This window comes from Podarcis raffonei, chromosome 2 (assembly GCF_027172205.1).
Source record: "Podarcis raffonei isolate rPodRaf1 chromosome 2, rPodRaf1.pri, whole genome shotgun sequence".
Classification (NCBI taxonomy): domain Eukaryota; kingdom Metazoa; phylum Chordata; class Lepidosauria; order Squamata; family Lacertidae; genus Podarcis; species Podarcis raffonei.
In genome coordinates this window covers 114,071,270-114,094,991 of record NC_070603.1, presented here as the reverse complement: position 1 = coordinate 114,094,991, position 23,722 = coordinate 114,071,270, and the positions used below count along the sequence as shown (strand labels likewise).

Sequence of the window (23,722 nt, the reverse complement as noted above, 5' to 3'; positions counted from 1 at the left end):
GATTTGATCTCCCGCTTTATCGCTACCCGAAGGAGTCTCCAAGCGGCTAGCATTCTCCTTTCCCTTCCTGCCCCACAACAAACACTCTGTGAGGTGAGTGAGGCTGAGAGACTTCAGAGAAGTGTGACTAGCCCAAGGTCACCCAGCAGCTGCAGGTGGAGGAGCGGGGAAGCGAACCCGGTTCCCCAGATTACGAGTCTACCGCTCTTAACCACTACACCACACTGGCTGCTGTTTCCCAATTGCCTTTCGAATCTATAGCCAGAGATTAAAATAGGGCTTGCCTGAGATGTTGAGATTTCCCTGTCAGAATGTGTGGACAAAATGTGCAAAATGGAAATTCTGCCCACAGAACAGTGGTCTGCTATCTTCAGGGAACTGTTTCCTGTTGACGTGTCTGCAGAGGAGCTCTGCAAGTACACCTTAAAACCCATTTGCCCTGCAAAGGGTTCCCTGATGTTCTCCAGGGCCTGGTCATTTCACAAAGAGCAGTGGCCAGGCACTGAGCAGATGGAGTTGACGCCAGGGACCCAGCTGGTGCACATCTGGCCCAATCTTGCCCACCCACTCCTGGCTCTGCCTACCAAAATCACCAGCACCCAGTTGACTTTTCCCGTGGGTCAACAGCCCTGCAAAGAAAAGAAAGGTTCCTCACCTTCGCCTTAGACCAGGGGTTGAGGAGCCTTTTTGGGCCAGAACTTTCTCTCACACTGCTGGCCAACATTTTGAAACAGGTGGGCAGGAGAAACCTACCTGTCACTCACCCGACACCATGACAAAGTCAGGTAGACAATCCTGCCCACCTGCCAAAGGTGATCCATGAGGGGGAACGGGTGCGCTTTGCTAGTGTGTTCCCCAAACTCCAAGTACCCAGGAGGGAAGAGTTTAATTTTACTCAATGTATATACATCACTTCCTACTATATAAATATATAAAAGTGATTCACAACCAAGGTAAACAAATATGATACACACAAAAAAACATTGTGAAGAACAGTTTTAACCATGTCACATCATAATATTGGTGCTGTTCAAATGAACAAGAAATCAAAAACCCTTTTAGCTGCTGCTAAAAGGCCTCTTGGCACTGTGGGTTAAACCATAGAGCCTAGGGCTTGCTGATCAGAAGGTTGGCGGTTCGAATCCTTGTGACGGAGTGAGCTCCCATTGTTCGGTCCCTGCTCCTGCCAACCTAGCAGTTCGAAAGCACGTCAAAGTGCAAGTAGATATATAGGTACTGCTCTGGCGGGAAGGTAAATGGCGTTTCCATGCGCTGCTCTGGTTCGCCAGAAGCGGCTTAGTCATGCTGGCCACATGACCCAGAAGCTGTACGCCGGCTCCCTCGGCCAATAAAGCAAGATGAGCGCCGCAACCCCAGAGTCGGCCACGACTGGACCTAATGGTCAGGGGTCCCTTTACCCTTTACCTTAAAAGGCCTCTCTGGGGAGAAAATTCCACAAATGAAGCTAAGCACCAAGCCACCTTCCAGTTCAACCAAATGAAGACCATACCCCACTCTGACAAAAAAAAAGGGGTGCCAGTTTATATACTCCACTTACTATGTTTCCTGACATTTCAATGATTCCACCTTTCTGGGTCAGCTCACAAGCCACTTATACTCCCTCAGTCACTCACCTTGTCATACCAGCAGCGGATGCTGAGCTGCCCACATAAGCAGTTGCTGGAGGAACAGTCATCCTGGCAGGTGCAATGCTGGGAATGTGAAAAGACAAGGTGTGAGATGGATGCCACACAAGGAGAGGGAGAGGGAGAGGTACCAGCCCCCACCTGGGGCAAAGCCAGTGTGGTGTAGTGGTTAAGAGCGGTAGACTCGTAATCTGGTGAACCGGGTTCGCGTCTCCGCTCCTCCACATGCAGCTGCTGGGGGACCTTGGGCCAGTCACACTTCTCTGAAGGCTCTCAGCCCCACTCACCTCACAGAGTGTTTGTTGTGGGGGAGGAAGGGAAAGGAGAATGTTAGCCACTTTGAGACTCCCTCAGGTAGTGATAAAGCGGGATATCAAATCCAAACTCTACCTGCAGCCCACAGGCAGGCCAACCCAGGTGCACCACCTTGCCAACTTGGGGAGGGAAAGGAGGAGGGTGGAGCCGGCACTACAAGAGGGGTTTTGCCACTGTGGCGCCCTTGAGATCTTCCCCTGGGCCCCTGCAAAGCCTCCCCTGACCCCCCGCTCCCCCAGCACTGCCCCCTTAAACACAAGGTACTGGGGACGGTTAACACCTGCCCCCTAAAGAAAGCAAATGTCCAATTCCAGATTAGCACAGCGATAGCCTTTTCCGGCTCCTTGCTAAAAGTGTTTCGTTCTTTAAAACTGTCCCTTTTCATCTCAGAAACTGTTTTTATTTTTGGAAGGAGGGCAGTCGCTACGAAGCCCAGGTTGCCCAGCCAATGGAAGTACCTGCAAATGGGTGATGTTGCGGTCGATGTTCATGGTGGAAGTCTCACAGTTTTCCGAGATGTATTTGTAATCCTCTGGGCAGGGCTCGTCGTCCACGGAGTTGACACAGGGAATGGGGACGTTCTCGTAGCCACGGGCCACGTCCCTGGAAAGAGAGAGAGATTTAAAGGTATGTCGTGTGCGCAGCCGAAGTGATGTCTTTTTGAGTACAGTGGTACCTCAGGTTACATACGCTTCAGGTTACAGACTCCACTAACCCAGAAATAGTGCTTCAGGTTAAGAACTTTGCTTCAGGATGAGAACAGAAATCGTGCTCTGGCGGCGTGGCGGCAGCAGGAGGCTAAAGTGGTGCTTCAAGTTGTGCGTTCTCAGGTTGCGTCCCGCGGTGACCCAGAAGTAACAGAAAAGGTTACTTCCAGGTTTCGCCGCTCACGCATGTACAGACACACAAAATGATGTCACACGCATGCACAGAAGCAGCAAATCGCGACCCGCGCGTGCGCAGACGTGGGTTGCGTTCTTTTCAGGTTGCGAATGGGCCTCCGGAACGGATCCCGTTCGCAACCAGAGGTACCACTGAAAATCAACAAAAACAACTGCTATAGCACGCGCGCGCTCTCTCTCTCTATTATTATTATTATTATTATTATTATTATTATTATTACTGCTGGTGAGACAGAATGGATGCAATTCTCTGCTAGGTCCACACAGAGACAGCCATACAAGCACCACCTCGTCCAGCAGGGAGGAGCTGGAGGCAGACCCCCTTCCCTCATACAGACACGACCTCAAACCGCACCTGCTAATGATGCGCTCGGTGCGCACAGAGCGGTTCATAATCCCTTGGCGGATCTTGCGGTTCAGCTGCAAGGCAAACCACACCTCCGAGTTCTCCAAGGTCAGGTCCAAGGGAGTGTCCCCTTCTTTGTTCCGCACTTCAGTGTCGGCCCCCCGGGACAGGAAGAGGCTGCTCGGGGGGGGGGGTAGGGGGGAAGGAAGAGAGGATTAGAGCCGAAGGTGTCGTGGCGCCCAACCAGCTCCAACCCCCTGCAATGCAGAAGGGAACCCTGGCCAGTCTTACAGGACACACTCGTGGTAGCTCTCCCGCGCAGCTATGTGCAGAGGCGTGTCTCCGTGGAAATTGACCGCGTGGAGGTCGCACTGGGCATTCAGCAGGACTTCCGCAATCTCCGCGCTCCCCGTGAAGGAGGCCCAGTGCAGGCAAATGTTCTCTTCCTGGTTGGGAGAAGAGGGAAGGAGTTACAGGAGGATATGATTCTGTCTGGGGGGCAGGGATTTACTATTATTGCAAGGGGGGAATGAGGAAAATCAGCACAAAGGAACATAGCAAAGAGAGACTTTTGATCGTAGCTCTACACGTTCAGCAGGGGTGCTGAGAGAATGGAGATTCCTTCTGCCGCTTTTTCAAGCTATAGTTTCCCGAGCACAATTCAAAGTGTTGGTGCTGACCTTTAAAGCCCTAAACGGCTTCGGCCCAGTATACCTGAAGGAGCATCTCCACCTCCATCATTCTGCCTGGACACTGAGGTCCAGCGCCGAGGGCCTTCTGGCGGTTTCCTCGCTGCAAGAAGCCAAGTTACAGGGAACCAGGCAGAGGGCCTTCTCGGTAGTGGCGCCCGCCCTGTGGAACGCCCTCCCACCAGATGTCAAAGAGAAAAATAACTACCAGACTTTTAGAAGACATCTAAAGGCAGCCCTGTTTAGGGAAGCTTTTAATGTTTAATAGGTTATTGTATTTTAGTGTTTTGTTGGAAGCCACCCAGAGTGGCTGGGGAATCCCAGCCAGATGGGCGGGGTATAAATAATAAATTATTATTATTACTGCCCTTCATCCAAAGATATCAGAGTGGCTCACAGCATAAAAATGAAAAATTAAAAACACAAAATACATGATACAAACACAAATAAAAACAAAATAACCCCATATCCCCTCTCCCCACCTGCAGGCCAAAGTGGTACAGTCCATTTGGCCCCCTCGTTTCTGAGCACATGCAGACGCAACCTCTAGTTAATCCAGAGCAAGCCCCATCCCACTTTTCTTTTGCGCCAGCTTTGCAGGCCTGAGCACATCCTGCACGGGAGCCAGGGGACCAAAAACTCACATACATTGTCAGTCAACGTGACGTCGGCTCCACGGGTGAGAAGCATGCGGATCACCTCAATGTGCTTATGCTCAGCAGCCCAGATAATGGGGGTCCAACCGCCGCTATCCTAAACAAGGGAAAAGAGAGAGAGAAGAGGCTTGTGTGATGGAAGCAGAAGGCCTGTGGCTCAAAAGGCAGTTGTGTGCTATTGGGAGAATTGCACTGCCTGCCAATTAGCTGCTGGGGCAAGTTCAAGGTCAAGGTCAAGGTCCCAGAGTGGGCATCTTGCAGATACCATTCTATCAAGAGGACTTTCCTTTCACCTGCTGAGAATTGGACCTCCAGTGCAAGAACAAACCAAATCTCTCCCAAATACATAATTATAATGCCTATTATGAAATGAGGCATTGCTTTAGACACTTACAGAAAACCTTTATTCAGTGAGGGAGGCTACCCAAACATGATTTAGTTACCGATGTTCATTTTGTTTGTTTTTAATTTTTATATATGTTTGTTCTCAACAATGATGGTTTTAGGCACATTTGTCTCTTAAACTAGTTTGTAGATTTTATCCATGCTTTAGTTACAATTTCATTTCTGTACCGCATGAAGAGCTCTTTGACCAAGCAGTTTACAAACCACCTAAATAATTCATTTTAAGCATTGCTGTATTTCAGTGTGTGTTTTCACAAAAAAATGGTTGTAGAACTGCTGTTTTCAATAAATCTGTTTTAAATATTTTTGCTCCCTCGTACACAGCTTCGACTATTTACACGCAGATATGTGTGAGTGTGTAAGTGCCACAAAATAATAAACATGCACAGACCAAGATGTGGAGGGGAGGAGGGGGAACAATGCAAGTCCGCCCCAATTCCCACTTGCAACGAGCCCCTTACTCACCTGGGCGTTGACGTCCACCTGCCCTGTGGAGAGCAGCAAGCTGACCATCTCCACGTTTCCATTCTTGGCAGCGTGATGAAGACAGGTAGAGCCATCATCCTCCTGCAGTCGCACCACCGGGATGATAAAAACCAGCAGAAATTTATTTATTGTGGTTTATTTATTCCTTCCTCCTGAAGGAGTCCAGGGGGTGGCAAACACATCAATACAGTGGTACCTTGGAAGTCGAACGGAATCCGTTCCGGAAGTCCGTTCGACTTCCAAAACGTTCAGAAACCAAGACGCGGTTTCCGATTGGCTGCAGGAAGTTTCTGCAGCCAATCAGAAACCACGGAAGCCGTGCCAGAAGTTCAGCTTCCAAAGAACGTTCGAAAACCGGAACAATTGCTTCCGGTTTTCTATCGTGCGGAAGCCGAAACGTACGCATACCAAGGCGTACAAGTTCCGAGATACGACTGTATATACCGTATTTTTTGCTCTATAAGACTCACTTTTTCCCTCCTAAAAAGTAAGGGGATATGTGTGTGCGTCTTACGGAGCGAATGCAGGCTGTGCAGCTATCTCAGAAGCCAGAAAAGCAAGAGGGATTGCTGCTTTCACTGTGCAGCGATCTCTCTTGCTGTTCTGGCTTCTGAGATTCAGAATATTTTTTTTCTTGTTTTCCTCCTCCAAAAACTAGGTGCGTCTTGTGGTCTGGTGCGTCTTATAGCGCGAAAAATACGGTATATATTAGCATTCTAAAACCACTCAGAACATTCCAGAAATATTCTCTCAGCCAGTAATCCTTGTGTGTTACTTCCCTTCACATTCCTCCCATGTTCACCTGACCAGATAGGAAGGGCAACAACTCAGCGGCAGTGTGTCTCCCTCAGAAACTCCAGATAGGGCTGGAAAAAGAGTCCCTTGCCTGAAACTCTGGAGAGCTGCTGCCAGCCTGTGTAGACAATACTGGGTTAGGTGGGCAAAATGTTGGAAACCACCCAGTTTCTTCTACCAAATCTCCTTTGCCCTCACACAGCTATTCAACCCTCAGCTCTAGCAATTAGCACAACCCACTCACACGACCCACTGTGACCGGCCCCTCTCTGCTTCGTGCAGCATTCACAAAACAGGTTGTGCGCACGCCCAGCTGCTGACACACATCGCACAAAGATGCTAATGTCAATCTAGCCCCTAGGCTAAGTTTGCCTTGTTGAAGACGTGCAGAAATTCAACTGGTGAAGCTTTCTGTTCAGGGAAGTTTTTAATGTGTGTCATTTTGATGTATTCTTTGTTGGAAGCCGCCCAGAGTGGCTGGGGAAACCCAGCCAGATGGGCGGGGTACAAATAATAAATTGTTGTTGTTATATAGCTGCACCTGTGGAATTCAAAGGCACAGTGGCCATTCCAGGGGGACATACCGTATTTTTCGCTCTATAAGACACACCCAACCATAAGACACACCTAGTTTTAGAGCGGGAGAACAAGAAAAAACAATATTCTCTCCCTCTCTGCACAGTGCCCCTTCAGCGAAGCGCCGGGAGAAACGGAGCCCCTTCCATTTCTCCTCCCGCTTCGCTGAAGGGGTGCTGCGCAGAGGGAAAGGTGTGCAGCGCCTCTCCAGCGAAGCGAAGCCAGGAGAGCAAGAGGGATGGGTGTGCACCGACCCCTCTCGCTCTCCTGGCTTCTGCGAAAGCAACGGGAAGCCATGGAGCCTGCATTCGCTCCATAAGATGCACACACACTTCCCCTTACTTTTTAGGAGGGGGAAAGTGCGTCTTATAGAGCGAAAAATACGGTAAATGGCATCTCTGCCCCTACAATGAAACCCTCTCACAAACAGCCCAAATATCCCTCTAAGAGGGGTGCCTTCCCCACTCTCATCAAACACAGATAATAATTCTCCTCTTGACCTTAGTGTAAACGCAGCCGCCTCTTTTGACCAGGTAACGTGCTAACTCCACGTGGTTGTTTGCAACAGCCTCCATCAGCGGGGTCCGGCGTAACTTGTCCACCGTGTTTATATTGGCACCAGCCTGGGGGAAGAAGAAAAGTTAAACAGGGCGTGTATATTCCCCACTGTGCAAGCCCAAACCTAGCTCACATGTCACACTAAACAGTTTAAGGTAAAGGGACCCCTGACCATTAAGTCCAGTCATGGCCGACTCTGGGGTTGCGGCGCTCATCTCGCTTTATTGGCCGAGGGAGCTGGTGTACAGCTTCCGGGTCATGTGGCCAGCATGACGAAGCCGCTTCAGGCGAACCAGAGCAGCGTACGGAAACGCTGTTTACCTTCCTGCTGGAGCTGTACCTATTTATCTACTTGCACTTTGTCATGCTTTTGAACTGCTAGGTTGGCAGGAGCAGGGACCGAGCAACGGGAGCTCACCCCGTCGCGGGGATTCAAACTGCCGACCTTCTGATTGGCAAGTCCTAGGCTCTGTGGTTTAACCCACAGCGCCACCCGCGTCCCTTCTAAACAGTTTAGCCAGACACTAAATTGACTAAGTCAACCAGGAGAGGCTCACCTAGTTAGGATAGGATAGGCCTAGTTTGTAGGAAAGGCCTAGTTTAGTCAACCAGCAAAGATAGGCCTAATTTGTATGTCATCGAGGAAGGATGGGCAGAGATATTAGAAACAAGGGGAAGTTTGAGTGGCTGAAGGTGGCAGAGTTGGTGAAGGGAAGGCTAAAGAATATAAGAAGAAAAAGGATTGGGAAGATAAGATGGGGCAAAACTGCAGACAGTTATATAGATCTAACGGATGGAATATTCTTGCCAATGACAGCTGGCCATGGAGTTTTGTTTGTTGTTACTTTTTGCAGTCATGATGTTTATTTCAGGGTGGGTAAAAATCAATGGTTTTAAATAAATAAAATTGATTTTTATTTATTTATTTAAATCAGAATTTTTTATATTTAAATGGGATTTTAAAAATAAAATGCATTTGGAGGAAAAAACTTTCTAAAGATAGTTTTCTATTTAAGGTACATTATAGTCCAAAGGCTATTCATCAGGAAATAAGGATTTGTTTTAAGTTTTTCATGTGTGCTAAAACACAGTCTACAGTTGTTGTTTTTTTAAAAAAATGTTTAACCACATCACTTAACAAATACGGATACATATGCTATAATGTTATCATTTCAGTTAAATAAATTGTTTAAATTGCTATTAAGGAAATGATTATTTTTCTCCTTCCAGCAGAAAAATTGTCCAGATATAAACAGTTAACTTATTAAACCTCACAATAATTTCATGATCATCGGTCCTTGTATTTCTAATAGTGTAACCAAATCAGTAATTTTTTATATAACTGTAAAAACTACTCTGAAAATTTATTATTTCAAAGATGAAACCTTCATCTGGTTGTAAATATTAAGATTATACCAGCAGGAATGAGTCTTTCTGTTATAAAAAAAAAATTAAATCAAGTCTTACTGACTAGTGATTTAAATCGTGATTTAAATCAATTTGATTTAAATCAAATCCACCCTGGTTTATTTTTCTTTCTTTCTTTCCTGTTCCAGTTGCAAATTGTGGGGATGGGGAGTTCAGGGCAAAGAGTTCAGCTTGTATTCAGGAGAGGATTGAAAGGCAGCAGAGGCCCAAATGTGTTGGTTTCTGTTTCCCTCACTGAGCAAGTGCTGGTAGTCACAGGACTATGTTTTCATTCCACAGTCCAGATACTGTTGGATTCCCACGGGAAAGGGAGACGGGATGTGACGTTTACTGGTTTCCTGTTTCCTTGTTCTGTCGTTTTGTTGTTGGAGTTGCTCTCTGCTTCTCACAGAGACAAGATGTATATTTGTATGCTCTCTGCATAGCTTAGAAATAAAGCTTAGCAATGTAGCCATACCTGCCTCATCCTTCTGTTGCGGTCTCTGAGTATATACTCTGCTGGGCTCAAGTGAAGATGAGCCGTATCAGCTCGGAGGACCGGAGCTGAATTTTACTAACAAAATGCACAAACACACGACACAAACACACACACGTGTCGCACCTGCAGCAGAACATGGCAGATTTCCAGGAAGCCCTTCTGCGCCGCGGCATGCAGGGGGAATCGCTTGCTCTGCTGCTCGCTCTGGAAATTGGGGTCCAAGCTGTCCACTGGAAAGGAAGGGCAGACGTCTGGGAGCCGAGAGAGATAAAGCAACTCACTAAGCAGGACGCCTCAGGGCTACTTCCCAAGCGCATGCAGAAGCGGCTGTAAAAAGCAAGTCACCAACCTCCCTAACACCGATTTCAGTCCCTGGGCAGGAAGAGGCATTGAAAGACTGGGAAAGAAACCTATCTTTTCACTGCTCCCTTCACAAGGCCCTCCTTGAAACCATCAGGGGTTTGTGCGCATTCCGTTTGAGAGCTCGCAAAACCCCAAGGGAACAGAGGAGGCTGCTTTATACAGAGTCAGACCATTGGGTCCACTGCCCACTAAGCTGCGGCACTTCCTCAGGCAAGAAGGGTTTTGCATGCACTCATGGGTCCCCAATGCTTGTGCCCTAGCCGTCTTCGTACGCTGCTTACTGAAGTTGATGGATGCCGAGACACAGTTTGCAAAAACACATACAGTGGTACCTCGGGTTACAGACGCTTCAGGTTACACGTTTTCAGGTTGCGCACCGCGCCGAACCCGGAAGTACCGGAACGGGTTTCGGCGCTCGCACATGCACAGAAGCACCAAATCACGCTTTGCGCATAATAATAAATTTATTATTTATACCCCACCCATCTGGCTGGGCTTCCCCAGCTACTCTGGGCAGCTTCCAACCAAATATTAAAATGCATCAAACATTAAAAGCTTCCCTAAACAGGGCTGCAGAAGCACTGAATCGCGACCCGTGCATGCGCAGACGCGGCACTGTGGGTTGCGAACGTGCCTCCCGCACGAATCACGTTCGCAACCCGAGGTTCCAATGTAGAAACGTTTTAAAGCATGCAGCCCACAACAGCATTCCCAAACCACCTCTTAGCCATATTATGACGATACTCTGTTAACTAACTAATTAATTAATTAATTTTTATTTAATTTGTATATTGCCCTATACCCACAGGTCTCAGGGTGGTTACAACATTAAAACCACAATATAAAAACACATAATAAAAACAATAAACAACCCCAACACATTTTAAAAGGGCGTTGGCTATCAATCAGCAAAAGGCCTGGTTTAGGAGGAATGTTTTTGCCTGGCGCCTAAAGGTGTATAATGAAGGCACCAGCCAAGCTTCCCTGGGGAGAGCATTCCCCAAATGAGAAGCCACTGCAAAAAAGGCCCGTTCTTGTGTTGCCACCCTCCGGACCTCTTGTGGGGGGAGGGGTGCCACACGAAGAAGGGGCCTCAGATGATCTCAGGGTCCAGGTAGGTTCATATGGAAAGAGGTGGTCCGGGGGGTACTGAAGTCCTGAGCCGTTAAAGGCTTTAGAGGTCAAAACCAGGACTTTTTTTTTTCATTTTTTAAAGTACGCTTGTTTTTGCCACTGGCCTCCCCATCTGAATGTCTACAACGCAGAGGATGAGGGAAAAGGATGCTGAGAGGAACTTACGCAACATCAGGACCACTTTCTGGAGCTCCCCTTGCTTGACCGAGAGATAGAGCTGGCGGGGGTGAAAACGCAGTTTCTTGCGCCTGAGAGAGATCACAAAGGAGCCAGTGTGTTGTGGCGGTTAGAGGGTCGGGCTACGGCCTGGAAGACCACGGTCTGAACCTCTACTTGGCCAGGAAGCTCACTGGGTGACGTTGGGCCAGTGACTCGTTCTCAGCTTAACCTATTTCACAGGGTTGTTGGGGGGATTAAATGATCCAGTGGAGAACCATGCAAGCCCCCTTGAGCTCCATGAAGAAAAAGGTGGGATATAAATGCAACCGATATATGACAAAATAAATAAGAGGAAGTTTTCTCTCTGGCCAATGCCTTTGCCTCACAGGCACATCTTTAAAATGGCCCCTAATCTGCTTTACTGTAAAACCCCACGACACTGCTTGACGATAATAAATATTCACCAATATAATAAAAACAGTAATAAATGTAAAGGTAAAGGATCCCTGGACGGTTAAGGCCAGTCAAAGGCGACTATGGGGTTAATAATAATAAATAATTTTTTATTTATACCCTGCCCTCCCCAGCCAAGACCAGGCTCAGGGCGGCTAACAACCAATAATAAAAACAAGTTGATTAAAATACAATTTAAAAGATTAAGATACAACATTAAAACAATTAGGGAGCACTCTCTTCATAGGAGGAGAAAGGAAAAAGAGGGGGAGGGAATCAAACTGATTCTGAGCCAAAGGCCAGGTGGAACAACTCTGTCTTACAGGCCCTGCAGAAAGAAATCAGATCCCGCAGGGCCCTCAAGAGACAGAGCATTCCACCAGGCCGGAGCCAGTGTTGAGAAGGCCCTGGCTCTGGTTGAGGCTAATCTAACTTCCTTAGGGCCCGGGACCTCTAGGGTGTTGCTATATATGGACCTTAAGGTCCTCCGTGGGGCATACCAGGAGAGGCGGTCCCGTAGGTACGAGGGTCCTAGGCCGTGAAGGGCTTTAAAGGTCAAACCCAGCACCTTAAATCTGACCCTGTACTCCACCGGGAGCCAGTGCAGCTGGAAAAGCACTGGGTGAATATGCTCCCATGGCAGAGACCCTGTGAGGAGCCTCGCTGCAGCATTCTGCACCCGCTGGAGTTTCTGGGACAGCTTCAAGGGCAGCCCCGCGTAGAGCCAAATACAGTAGTCAAGCCTAGAGGCGCTCATCTAGCTTCAGGCCGAGGGAGGGCACATGAACCAAATAATGGTGGCCTTTGTCCACAGACAGCTTTCCGAGTCATGTGGCCAGCATGACTAAACCGCTTCTGGCACAATGGGACAGCGTGACGGAAACCAGAGTGCACAGAAACGCCTTTTACGTTCCCGCCGCAGCGGTACCTATTTATCTACTTGCGCCGGCGTGTTTTCAAACTGCTAGGTTGGCAGAAGCTGGGACAGAGAAACGAGAGCTCACCCCGTCGTGGGGATTTGAACTGCCGACCTTCTGATCAGCAATCCCAAGAGGCTCAGTGGCTTAGATCACAGCACCACCCGTGTCCCAATAATGGCCAGTCTTGCTTCCATGAAAACAGAGAGAGAACGCTTCACTTACCGCTCGGATTCCTGTACCACCAGGGCCCGCTCCAATTGTTCCCGGCCAGGTCCTGGAGGCAGGCCCTGAGCGGACAGCACCGCCCCGTTTGGTAGGGTCAGCCATGGCCCCGCGCTGTCGATCCCTGGGCCGAGACCCGCCATATCGTCCTGCGGGGGCTCCACGCTTGAGCCCCCTCGCATCCGAGCACTGAGGAAAGGAGATTACACAGACCTGTGAAATAATCTTGTATACACTATACAGTGGTACATATGCTTCATGTTACATACGCTTCAGGTTACAGACTCAGCTAACCCAGAAATAGTACCTCGGGTTAAGAACTTTGCTTCAGGATGAGAACAGAAATCGTGCTCTGGCGGCACGGCGGCAGCAGGAGGCCCCATTAGCTAAAGTGGTGCTTCAGGTTAAGAACAGTTTCTGGTTAAGAACGGACCTCCAGAACAAATTAAGTTCTTAACCCTAGGTACCACTGTACATTTAAAGCGCAATGACACCCCTGTAACAGACTTGGCCCCCCCAAAAAAATCTTGGGAACTGTAGTTTTCTACTGGTGCTATTAGGAGAACCCTCACAGAGCTCCAATTCCCAGAGTGGTTTAACAATCCCTCTTCCCGGGGAACCCTGGGAATCGTAGCTCTGCTACAATTATGCATTGTTTATGGTAAATATTTTTCTATTGTCTAATCTTTCTTTTTTCTTTCTTTTTCCTTCTTTTCTAAACACTGCTACAAATATGTAAATAATTATGTATATATGCATATGATTGAAATTTGTTTTTTTTACATTCTTGTATTATTTAATAAAATTAATAAAAAAAATTAAAAATACAATTATGCATTTATTTCTTTTTTTATTTATTTTTTAAAAATAATTTTTATTCATTTTCCAAACAAGTTTTATACAGTCAACAAATTATTTTACACTCATGCTTCAATTTTTGACTTCCCTCAGTTTCTCTGTCAATCTTTCGAAAAATTTCTATTTATTGACGCATTTCTAAACATGATATTGCCTTTCCCCACTCCTTTTCCTCTTACTCTCTTTTTTGCAGTATTTCTTACTATTTCACAGAGTCTCTTTATGCATTTATTTCTCAACGTAAGTCACCAAGGAAAGGCCTGCACTATTCCTTTTCTGAGGAGCCAGTGGTCCTGGTTCCTAGCTGTCTCACCTGGGCTGGGTAGTGTCAGCACGGCCTGTGCTCTCAGAGGCTCCCTGGCCGTGAGAAGGCGGAATGGGGACAGGAGTGGAGGTGTCCGCCTTGGCTATCGTGATCTCCTGGGCCTCAGAAGCATCTTCCCCACAGTGCGGACAGAAGATCATGCCGTTCAGCTGCGACACGCAGGCCTTGTGGAAGCGATGGGCCACGCGGAAGTCAGGGTGGCACTCCAAAAAGGTGCCCTGGGGCAGGAAAACAGGCCATGAAGGATCGGAAAGGGGCAAGGGAAAATAATAATAATAATAATAATAATAATAATAATAATAATAATAATAATAATTTTTATTTCTACCCCACCCTCCCCAGCCAAGACCGGGCTCAGGGCGGCTAACACCAAATATAAAAACAATTGATTAGAATACAGCTTAAAAAACAAAATTAAAATACATTAAAATGCAGTCTCATTTCAAATGGAACTCAATCAAAAACTTTTTGGGGGATAAAAATGACAAGTCTTCACCAACTATCCAGACTGGTCCTACATGGGTGGGCCAGAAAAAAGCCAGGGAAGTCCCCAAATACAAGTTCCATCACAGAAGGAGAAAGGAAAAAAGAAAGAGGGGAAGGGGATGAAGTTGATTCCAAGCCAAAGGCCAGGCGGAACAACTCTGTCTTACAGGCCCTGCGGAAAGAAATCAGATCCTGCAGGGCCCTGGTCTCATGAGACAGAGCGTTCCACCAGGCCGGAGCCACTGTTGAGAAGGCCCTGGCTCTGGTTGAAGCCATTTCCTTAGGGCCCGGGACCACTAGGGTGTTGCTATTTACGGACCTTACGGTCCTCTGTGGGGCATATCGGGAGAGAAGGGACCGTAGGTACGAGGGTCCTCAGGAAACTCCTGAGCTCGATGGCCGAGCTTCCAGAAGTGTCCCAGAGCCCTCTCCAGACAAAGGCGGCAAACAAGGATGGGAAGCAAAGGGCCTTGGCAACTGTCAAGATGTAAGAAACCTCTCTGGGTTGACAGGGCCTAGTGTAAATATTGGAAGCCTGGCCCTTCCTGCTGCAGTTCAGACCTGAGCCTCAACAACAGGCCTCAAGGGACCGTGGCTTGCCCCTGGTCTGGCTCCAAGTATTAAACTGCCCCAAGATGCCGAGATGGGCACTGGCTTGGGTGGCTTAAAAAAGAGGATTAGATAAATTCATGGGAAGATAAGGCTGGATCAGCCATGGCAGGTCTACCTCCACTGTCAAAGGCAGCATGCCTCTGAATATTAAAGGTAAAGGGGACCCCTGACCATTAGGTCCAGCCGTGGCCGACTCTGGGGTTGCAGCGCTCATCTCGCTTTACTGGCCGAGGGAGCCGGCGTACAGCTTCTGGGTCATGTGACCAGCATGACTAACCAGAGCAGCATGGCAAACCAGAGCAGCGCATGGAAACACCGTTTACCTTCCCGCCAGAGCGGTACCTATTTATCTACTTGCACTTTGACGTTCTTTCGAACTGCTAGGTGGGCAGGAGCAGGGACCGAGCAACGGGAGCTCACCCCGTCGCAGGGATTCGAACCGCCAACCTTCTGATCGGCAAGTCATAGGCTCTGTGGTTTAACCCACAGCACCACCTGCGTCCCGCCTCTGAATATTATTATTGATTACATTTGTATACCACCCTATACCCATCGATCTCAGGGCGGTTCACAACATGAATACCTGTTGGTAGGACTCGCAAGTTGGGCACCTGCTTACTGGCTTCCCAGAGGCACTCAGAGGTTGCCGGACTTGATGAGCCTTTGGCCTTATCCAGCTATGTTCTCATCTACATCTTTATTCCCTCAGCCCTAAAAAACAACAACTGCCAGCAACATTTATATTCCACGTTTCTTTCATCATCGGATTCTCAAAGGATCATCCATCTGGCCACAGACCAGACCCAGACCTGTTTAGCTTTGAGATCTGCGGGTCTGGGTGGTACACAAATTTAATTAATTAATTAAATAATAATAATAATAATAATAATAATAATAATAATATGGTGGCTTCATCTGCTTTGAGACCATACTATGTTCTTTCGCCAGGGCCCAGCACAGATAGGCACAATCTGGAATCACGATTTTCCTCTCAGACGCCTCATGAGTTCTGGCGAAGCCTCCCCAATCGTGACTTGCTAGCAAGCCCTGCAAACCAAACACCCAAAGGTTTCCTTTCCTCACCGCAGTGCAGAAGTAGCCACACCCAGGGCAGCAGTGATGCTTCACCATCCTGGCTCGGTGGGCCTCGCACAGGACCATGAGGGGAACGCGGCTGGAGGGACGCATCGTCTCCCGCTTCAAGATGCTGCTGCTGCAGCCGTTCAGCTGTGAATAAGCAAACAAGATGGTCGCTCTCTTGCTCTCTCCGGCCTACGGCTCACAGTGAGGCAGGGCAGTACTGCTTTAGACTGCTCACATGCCCAATGCTCCTCTCTCAATCAATCAATCAATCAATCAATCAATCAATCAATCTGTGGCTGTGTTTCTGTGTGCATGCACAACACTTTTCAGAGACATTTTGCCACTCTTCTTCCATTTAACTTTGAATCCCAGAGAGAGAGAGAGAGATGTCTCATGATAGGCTGAACCTGATGCATGACATGCACAGGTAATAACGATTATGATGGCGATAATAACAATAGTAATCGCTTTCATCACCATCGCTAGTAATTATTATGCTTAACCATTAGAACCTGGAACAAAATGTTGCAGTGTATCCTTTTCCTAACAGGGCACTCCCATTCAGGGTTCCAGACAGCTGTTTTTTTAATTAATTAAAAGCATTTCTGGCCTGCTGGCCACTGGGAACAATTTCCTCCAGACAAGATCATTCCACTCTTCCACAAACACCCTCTTGGTTTTCTTTTCCAGCTGAAGCTCTGCATTCTGTAACAACTGAGAATAAGTCATCCTCAATGGGCTGCTGATGGATCTGTTTGTTTGTTCTGTCCCCTTAAGGTTTAGTTGTTTCAATATATATATATATATATATATATTTGCACTTTTGCAAACCTTGGGGCAGCCCTGAGCAGCCGATACCTCCCTCTCATTTTCCTCAGTGGCTGCTCTTGAGTTCCATTTCTGTTGGCACTTGTCACCTGAGTTTGCTGCTAAAAGGAAAAACGATGACGCTTTATAATAAATGAAGGGCCTGCAATGGATCTCTGGGGTTGTACCAGGACAAAAGGAGGAGGAGGAGGCCTCTAATATATGTTAAATAACAGCTTCTTCCAGATTTCCCCTATTTTCTTACCTCTCCATCCGCACTCTCGGTTGCCATGCACTGATTTCCAGCTTGCTGGCTGAGGCGCTCAATGGTTGGAGCTTCCATGCGGCAGGAGCAGAGGGGCAACTCCTCAAAGCGCTCCGTCTCCAGAGAACTCGTCTCATTCGACACCCCTGTGGAGGGAAAGAAAAAGGGGAGGAAATAGGACCCGGAAATGGCTGCTTTTCACAAAACAAAACCCTGCCTCTATTGCAAAGCCATCTCCCTTGATGCTGCAACCATCCCCCGGTCTCACAAGTTGCATCCAAAACCCTCCTCTATTAACCCTTTACAGAAACGGCGTTTGGCACTTGAGGCGGAAAACACTTTTAAGCTAGCTATTTATGTTCATGGAGCGATCTTAATGCACGTGAGCAGCAAAGTTTTAAAATGGCATCTTCACTGGCGTTAGCATTCCAATCAATTTAATCCTCCTAAATACTTAAAATGTACATTACAGAGAATATAATACAGTTCTCGTTAAAAGGAGATGCATTTTTAATATTATTCAGAGGGCCTTCTCGGTAGTGGCGCCTGCCCTGTGGAACGCCCTCCCATCAGATGTCAAGGAAATAAACAACTATCTGACTTTTAGAAGACACCTGAAGACAGCCCTGTTTAGGGAAGTTTTCGATGTTTGATCGCATTATTATTATTATTATTATTATTATTATTATTATTATTCTGTTGGGAGACACTCAGAGTGGCTGGGGAAACCCAGCCAGATGGGCAGGGTATAAATAATAATAATAATAATAATAATAATAATAATAATAATAATAATAATAATATATCCTTTTAACGTGAACTGTATTTGAATACCGCTTGGGGTGGGGTTTTGTTTTTTTTAAAAAAAAGCCTCCTCAGTTTGTCAGAGTAACAGTACCAAGCTATAGAACAGAACAGTTCTCATTAAAAGGACAGACATCTTAAATAATTATACCTTTTTAACAAGAACTCTCATTTGAATTCTGCTTGGTTTTTGTTTTTTTAAGTCTCCTCCGTTTGTGAAAATAACAGTATCAATACAAAAAAATGACAATTAGTGACTTTTCAAAATGAATCTTGAGGCAGAAGCAGTAAAATCCGACACCTGAGGCAAACCACCTCAACTTGCCTAACGGTAAAGAGCTTTGCCCTGATGTCTCCTATTTATAGCCAATGGATGTGAATAATATTCAAAGAATTTTTTTTAACAATTCTCCTTGCCTTCTATTCTGGGGCAACCTAAGCTGTTAAGATTGCTTTCAAAGACAAATTAAAACTAGTTGCACATAAACACAGAGCAACTAGAAGAGTCAGTTTTTAAAAACTTGGGTATGGGTGTGCATGGAGACATCGCAACTCCGAAATGAAGTCTACTGGATATCCAGACTCTGGTTGGGTTGAGCAGCAAGGAGACTTCATTCTGCATTTGCTATCAGTGGTCAAGATCTTCCTGTCTCCTAAGAAGGGGCCTGTTGCCACCATCGCTTCCTGATCACCTGCCTGCCCAGTATTAAAAGAGGTTCTTTTAAACTGAGGCAAAGTTACGCAAGCTCCATCCACTGAGGACACAGGCATGAAGACTTCTCTTAGGTCAACCTCCTGCGGCCTTCAGATGTTTTGGAGTACAACTCCCATCAGTCCCAGCGAGCGCAAGAGGCGAACAAGGAAGTAGTGAACAAGGCTTGCTCAAAGCCACCCGACCCACAAATTCATAGCTGGGTTTGGGTTTGGACGCACCGGCATTGTTGGGGGACAGCGCCCCCTGGTTGGGCAGCTCCAAGCAGCCAAGAGGCACCTCCGTGTACTCGCTCTGTGTGGTTGCTGGGCCACCATTCAGTCCTGGAGAGGGAGAAAGAGAAAAAGGAATGTCTGAAGGGAAGGGAAAACAACCATTCCAGCCTGCCAGCTGCCTCTGCACTTCGTCTTTTTAAAAATTCATGCCAAATTCCACTGCAAGGATGTCGAACCTCACAGAGGCCCTACAAATATCGTTGGACTACGAATCCCATCATTCATTACCATTGGCCATGCTGCCTAGAACTTCTGGGAACTTCTGGGTTTAACATCGTCTGGGGCTACAGACGGAGCAGTACAGCTTCTGTCTGTAAGTGCTGTGAGGATACACTGGACGGGGCTGGCCAATATACAACACGCCACATCATGGGTTTTGTATTACTAAGCATTACAAGGGGGGAAGTGGGGAAAGCTGTGGCCCTCCAGATGTTGTGAGATCACAGCTTCCATCGTCCCTGGCCATGCCGACTGGAGCTGATGGGAGTTGGAGTCCAGCAACATCTGGAGGTTCCCCAACCATGTCTTACTGGTACAGTGGTACCTCGGGTTTTGTACTTAATTCGTTCTGGAGGTCCATTCTTAACCTGAAACTGTTCTTAACCTGAGGTACCACTTTAGCTAATGGGGCCTCCTGCTGCTGCCGCGTGATTTCTGTTCTCATCCTGAGGTAAAGTTCTTAACCTGAGGTACTACTTCTGGGTTAGCGGAGTCTGTAACCTGAAGCGTCTGTAACCCGAGGTACCACTGTACTGCTCTCGTTGTGGCTTCATCTTCCCAACTTTCTCCCTCCCATTCCAGATCTTGGCTCTGGAGCCATCAGACAAGCAATCACCTCTGGCATCCTTGGGGTTTGGTTCTTTGCGCTTCCGTTTGCGCATCGGCTTGACCCAGGGGCTGTCGTTCCGCCACCGCTTCCTGGCCTTTCGTTTGGAGCTGGAGGCTGCGCTCTGGAGCAGGAAAAGGGGCAAGGTGAGAAAACGAAGTCTGAGGAAGATGCTGTCGTTCGATCCGGAGGCCTCAAGTTCCACCTCTCGCTTCTCCACTTAGGAACATATAAGGAGCTGCCTTATACTGAAGGACCAGGTGCGCAGCCTGGGAGTCATTTTGGACTCACAGCTGTCCATGGAGGCACAGGTCAATTCTGTGTCCAGGGCGGCTGTCTACCAGCTCCATCTGGTACGCAGGCTGAGACCCTGTCTGCCCACAGACTGTCTCACCAGAGTGGTGCATGCTCTGGTTATCTCCCGCTTGGACTACTGCAATGCGCTCTATGTGGGGCTACCTTTGAAGGTGACCCGGAAACTACAAATCCAAAATGCGGCAGCTAGACTGGTGACTGGGAGCGGCCGCCGAGACCATATAACACTGGTCCTAAAAGACCTGCATTGGCTCCCAGTACGTTTCCGAGCACAATTCAAAGTATTGGTGCTGACCTTTAAAGCCCTAAATGGCCTCAGTCCAGTATACCTGAAGAAGCGTCTCCACCCCAATCGTTCTACCCGGACACTGAGGTCCAGCGCCGAGGGCCTTCTGGCGGTTCCCTTGCTGCGAGAAGCCAAGTTACAGAGAACCAGGCAGAGGGCCTTCTCGGTAGTGGCACCCGCCCTGTGGAACGCCCTCCCACCAGATGTCAAAGAGAACAACAACTGCCAGACTTTTAGAAGACATCTGAAGGCAGCCATGTTTAGGGAAGCTTTTAATGTTTAACAGATTATTGTAATTTAATATTTTGGTGGAAGCAGCCTAGAGTGATGGAAAGAGTACTTTTATTTATGAAAGTGATGATATATGGAAACCATCTCGACATGATGATTGGACGAACGGAAAATTTCACACAGGATTATAACTGGTGTTTACCTGCTTAAGGAGATTATCAGAAGAGATCATAAAGAAAAAAAGAAAAATATACGAACAAGATGAGATGTGGAAACAGCAAGATAGGACTGGATAGAATTATGAACATTATTTGGACAGATTTGTGGATATTAACGCAGCAGCAAGAAGATGATTGGAATCCCCTTCGGAACTTGAAATATGGGTCACCGCAACAAAAAATTTAAAATTCGGCTTTGTAATTCAGAATTTATGTGATGTGATTGGATTGGATTGGATTGGTCGGTTAATAAAAATTATTTTTTAAAAAAGAGGAAGCAGCCTAGAGTGGCTGGGGAAACCCAGTCAGATGGGCGGGGTACAAATAATTTTATTATTATTATTATTATTATTATTATTATTATTATTATTATTACTACTACTATTATTATTATTCTGAGGCCACAATCACCCCACACGGTTGAAACTGAGTAACCCCCAAGGGAAGAAGGCTCAGAGCCTGGGGAGCAGTGGTGAGACGACAATGCGTGGTCAGAGGGAGAAGATTGGGAGGAGGAGGTGTGGGAAGCTGAGGAGATCACAGGGCAAAGTGAGCAGGAAGAAGCTGAGGAAGAGAAAGTCCAGAATGAGAGATGGAAGCTGAAGCAGGAGGCGAGGGGGGCCAAGAGGCAGAGCTGAGTCAGGCTGGTGAAGAAGTCAAAGCGTCTCCCCCTCCTGCTGTGACCAGCTCCCCTCCGCCTTGGTCTCCCAGGACCAGAAGAGGTATGAAGAGGGAGGAGCAGAGACAGGTGTGCGACAGAGTCTCAGATCGCTTGGGAAGGACCCAGGGGAGAAGGAGACTTAGGCAGCGGTGGGAAGGCAAGGACCTTCAGTCCCCACAACTGCCTCACAGGAGCAGACTTGCTGTACTCATTAGGCCTGGCACCCTTGAGCCGACCTTGTTTCTACTAATAAAGAGTTAACTTCATTTACATCCGTGTGATTTATTGCTGGCTGACTCCTGACAACTCTGATACCACTTTAAACAGCCGTGGCTTCTCCCAAGGAATCCTGGGAACTGCAGTTTCTTAAGGGTGCTGAGAGTTTTTAGGAGACCTCCCCGCTATTCCCTTGTCCCAGAGAGGGTTAACAATCAATCAGGCTTGCATACAGCAAGCCGACTGCATGTCTGCTCAGGGTTTAAGCTCCCACAGAGTTCCATGGGACTTACTCACAGGTAGGTACGCACAGGACTGTAACTGGAAAAGGAGCGAAGAATGTGAATGCAGGAGAAAAAATTATAGAGGAAAGGGAAGAAAAATGGGGGGGGGAGAGGCAAGAAGAGGTTAAAAACAAAAACGAATGGAATGAAATGTATAGTATGGGGGATGACAACAAGGGGGGAAATTAAAATTTACAATGCAATGAAAGACATCTAAAGGCAGCCCTGTTTAGGGAAGCTTTTAATGTTTAATAGCTTATTGTATTTTAGTGTTTTGTTGGAAGCCGCCCAGAGTGGCTGGGGTACCCAGCCAGATGGGCAGGGTATAAATAATAAATAAATTATTATTATTATTATTATTATTATTATTATTATTATTATGAAAGAGAAAACAAGTTTCCCCTGCCCTTTAGCAGCCCAGAAGTTGTTGGACTACAACTCCCTTGATCCTTGACCATTAGCTCTCCTGGCTGGGGCTGATGGGAGTTGTAGTCCAAAACATCTGGAGGACACCTGGTTGAGGAAGACTGGTTAAAAGGAGAAAGAGAGAATTTAAAAACATGGAAAGGCAAGCCTCAACCTACCCTGTCAGAGAGGTTACCCGACTCTTCGTCTTCATCTTCTTCCTCGTCATCATCTTCGTCGTCCTCTTCCTCCTCCTCCTCTTCTTCCTCCTCTTCCTCTTCCTCCTCTTCTTCTTCCTCACTCATATGCTCCCCAGCAACATCTGCATCAGACTTGTCAGGCAAAAAAGGGAAAGTGTGACAGCATGAATTAAGAAATCTGTGCTTTTGACTCTGAACAGGAGACGGCTACAACAGTCAAGAGGGAGAAGGACACATGTCATTCACTGTGGAATGACTACAGGACGGGCTCACACAGCCCTAATGGTCCTTTGCTACCTTAGTCCTAGGAAAACCAGCGGTCAGTTTCTCAGGGCAAATATTCTGAACATTTGGGTGTCTTATGTGTCTTATCCAGAAGGGGCATCCTTTTTCTGTGAAGCCACAGAGCATCTATACCTCAGGCAATCCAGACTTGGGATGAGGAACATTTCGCCACCAGAGGGCCAAATTCCCTTCCAGGCAAATTTCTTTCTTTCTTTCTTTCTTTCTTTCTTTCTTTCTTTCTTTCTTTCTTTCTTTTTAGCAGGCAAATTTCTGAAGGCCGCATGACCAGAGGGGCACGACCAGAGGAAAAAGTAATCAGAACAACAGATGCAGCTCTTATACCAGGGTTTCCCAAACTTGGGTCTCCAGCTGTTTTTGGACTACAATTTTTGGGTTTTTTGGTTTTGGGCCTTCTGGCGGTTTCCTCACTGTGAGAAGCCAGGTTACAGGGAACCAGGCAGAGGGCCTTCTCGGTAGTGGCGCCCTCACTGTGGAACGCCCTCCCATCAGATGTCAAGGAAATAAGCAACTATCTGACTTTTAGAAGACATCTGAAGGAAGCCCTGTTTAGGGAAGTTTTAAACGTTTGATGTTTTATTGTGTTTTTAATATTCTGTTGGAAGCCACCCAGAGTGGCTGGGGAGGCCCGGCCAGACTGGTGGGGTATAAGTAATAAATTTACTATTACTACTATTATTGTTGTTGTTGTTATTGTTGTTGTTATTACACTTCTCAATGTCTCTGACCACTGATCCTGTCAGTCAGGGATGATGGGAGTTGTGCTCCAAAAACAGCGGGAAACCCAAGTTTGGGAAATCCGTCCTTATACAATAGGATACAGTCAAGCCACACAAAAGGCAGAGGCTTCTATAGTCAGGCACCTGCATCTCTCAGGTATTAAGGCCTGCAGCTGAGCGGAAGAGCATCTGCTTTGCATGCGGAAGGTGGCAGGTTCGATCCCCACCATCTCCCTGCCTGAAATCTCAGAAAGCTGCTGCCAGCCAGTGTAGGCAACACTGAGCTAAATGGGCTTCCTA

At 47.3% G+C, this 23,722-nt stretch overlaps 1 protein-coding gene across 4 annotated transcripts in view; it reads right to left on the bottom strand.

The window, feature by feature from the left end:
* The window catches only part of EHMT2 (euchromatic histone lysine methyltransferase 2), a 40,513-nt gene that overhangs the window by 5,607 nt on the left and 11,184 nt on the right, over positions 1-23,722 (bottom strand). For 3 of the 4 annotated variants that reach the window (XM_053379076.1, XM_053379078.1, XM_053379079.1), the window contains 16 exons: positions 22,380-22,532; positions 19,594-19,708; positions 18,705-18,806; positions 16,968-17,113; positions 15,896-16,039; positions 13,703-13,932; positions 12,532-12,720; positions 10,943-11,025; positions 9,404-9,531; positions 7,317-7,439; positions 5,425-5,526; positions 4,547-4,651; positions 3,501-3,655; positions 3,219-3,386; positions 2,420-2,564; positions 1,635-1,712 (listed from right to left, as the gene is read on the bottom strand). In XM_053379076.1, the coding sequence (XP_053235051.1) occupies positions 1,635-1,712; positions 2,420-2,564; positions 3,219-3,386; positions 3,501-3,655; positions 4,547-4,651; positions 5,425-5,526; positions 7,317-7,439; positions 9,404-9,531; positions 10,943-11,025; positions 12,532-12,720; positions 13,703-13,932; positions 15,896-16,039; positions 16,968-17,113; positions 18,705-18,806; positions 19,594-19,708; positions 22,380-22,532 (2,166 nt within the window). The remainder of the gene's footprint in view (positions 1-1,634; positions 1,713-2,419; positions 2,565-3,218; positions 3,387-3,500; positions 3,656-4,546; positions 4,652-5,424; positions 5,527-7,316; positions 7,440-9,403; positions 9,532-10,942; positions 11,026-12,531; positions 12,721-13,702; positions 13,933-15,895; positions 16,040-16,967; positions 17,114-18,704; positions 18,807-19,593; positions 19,709-22,379; positions 22,533-23,722) is intronic. The other variant, XM_053379077.1, reaches the window with a different exon arrangement.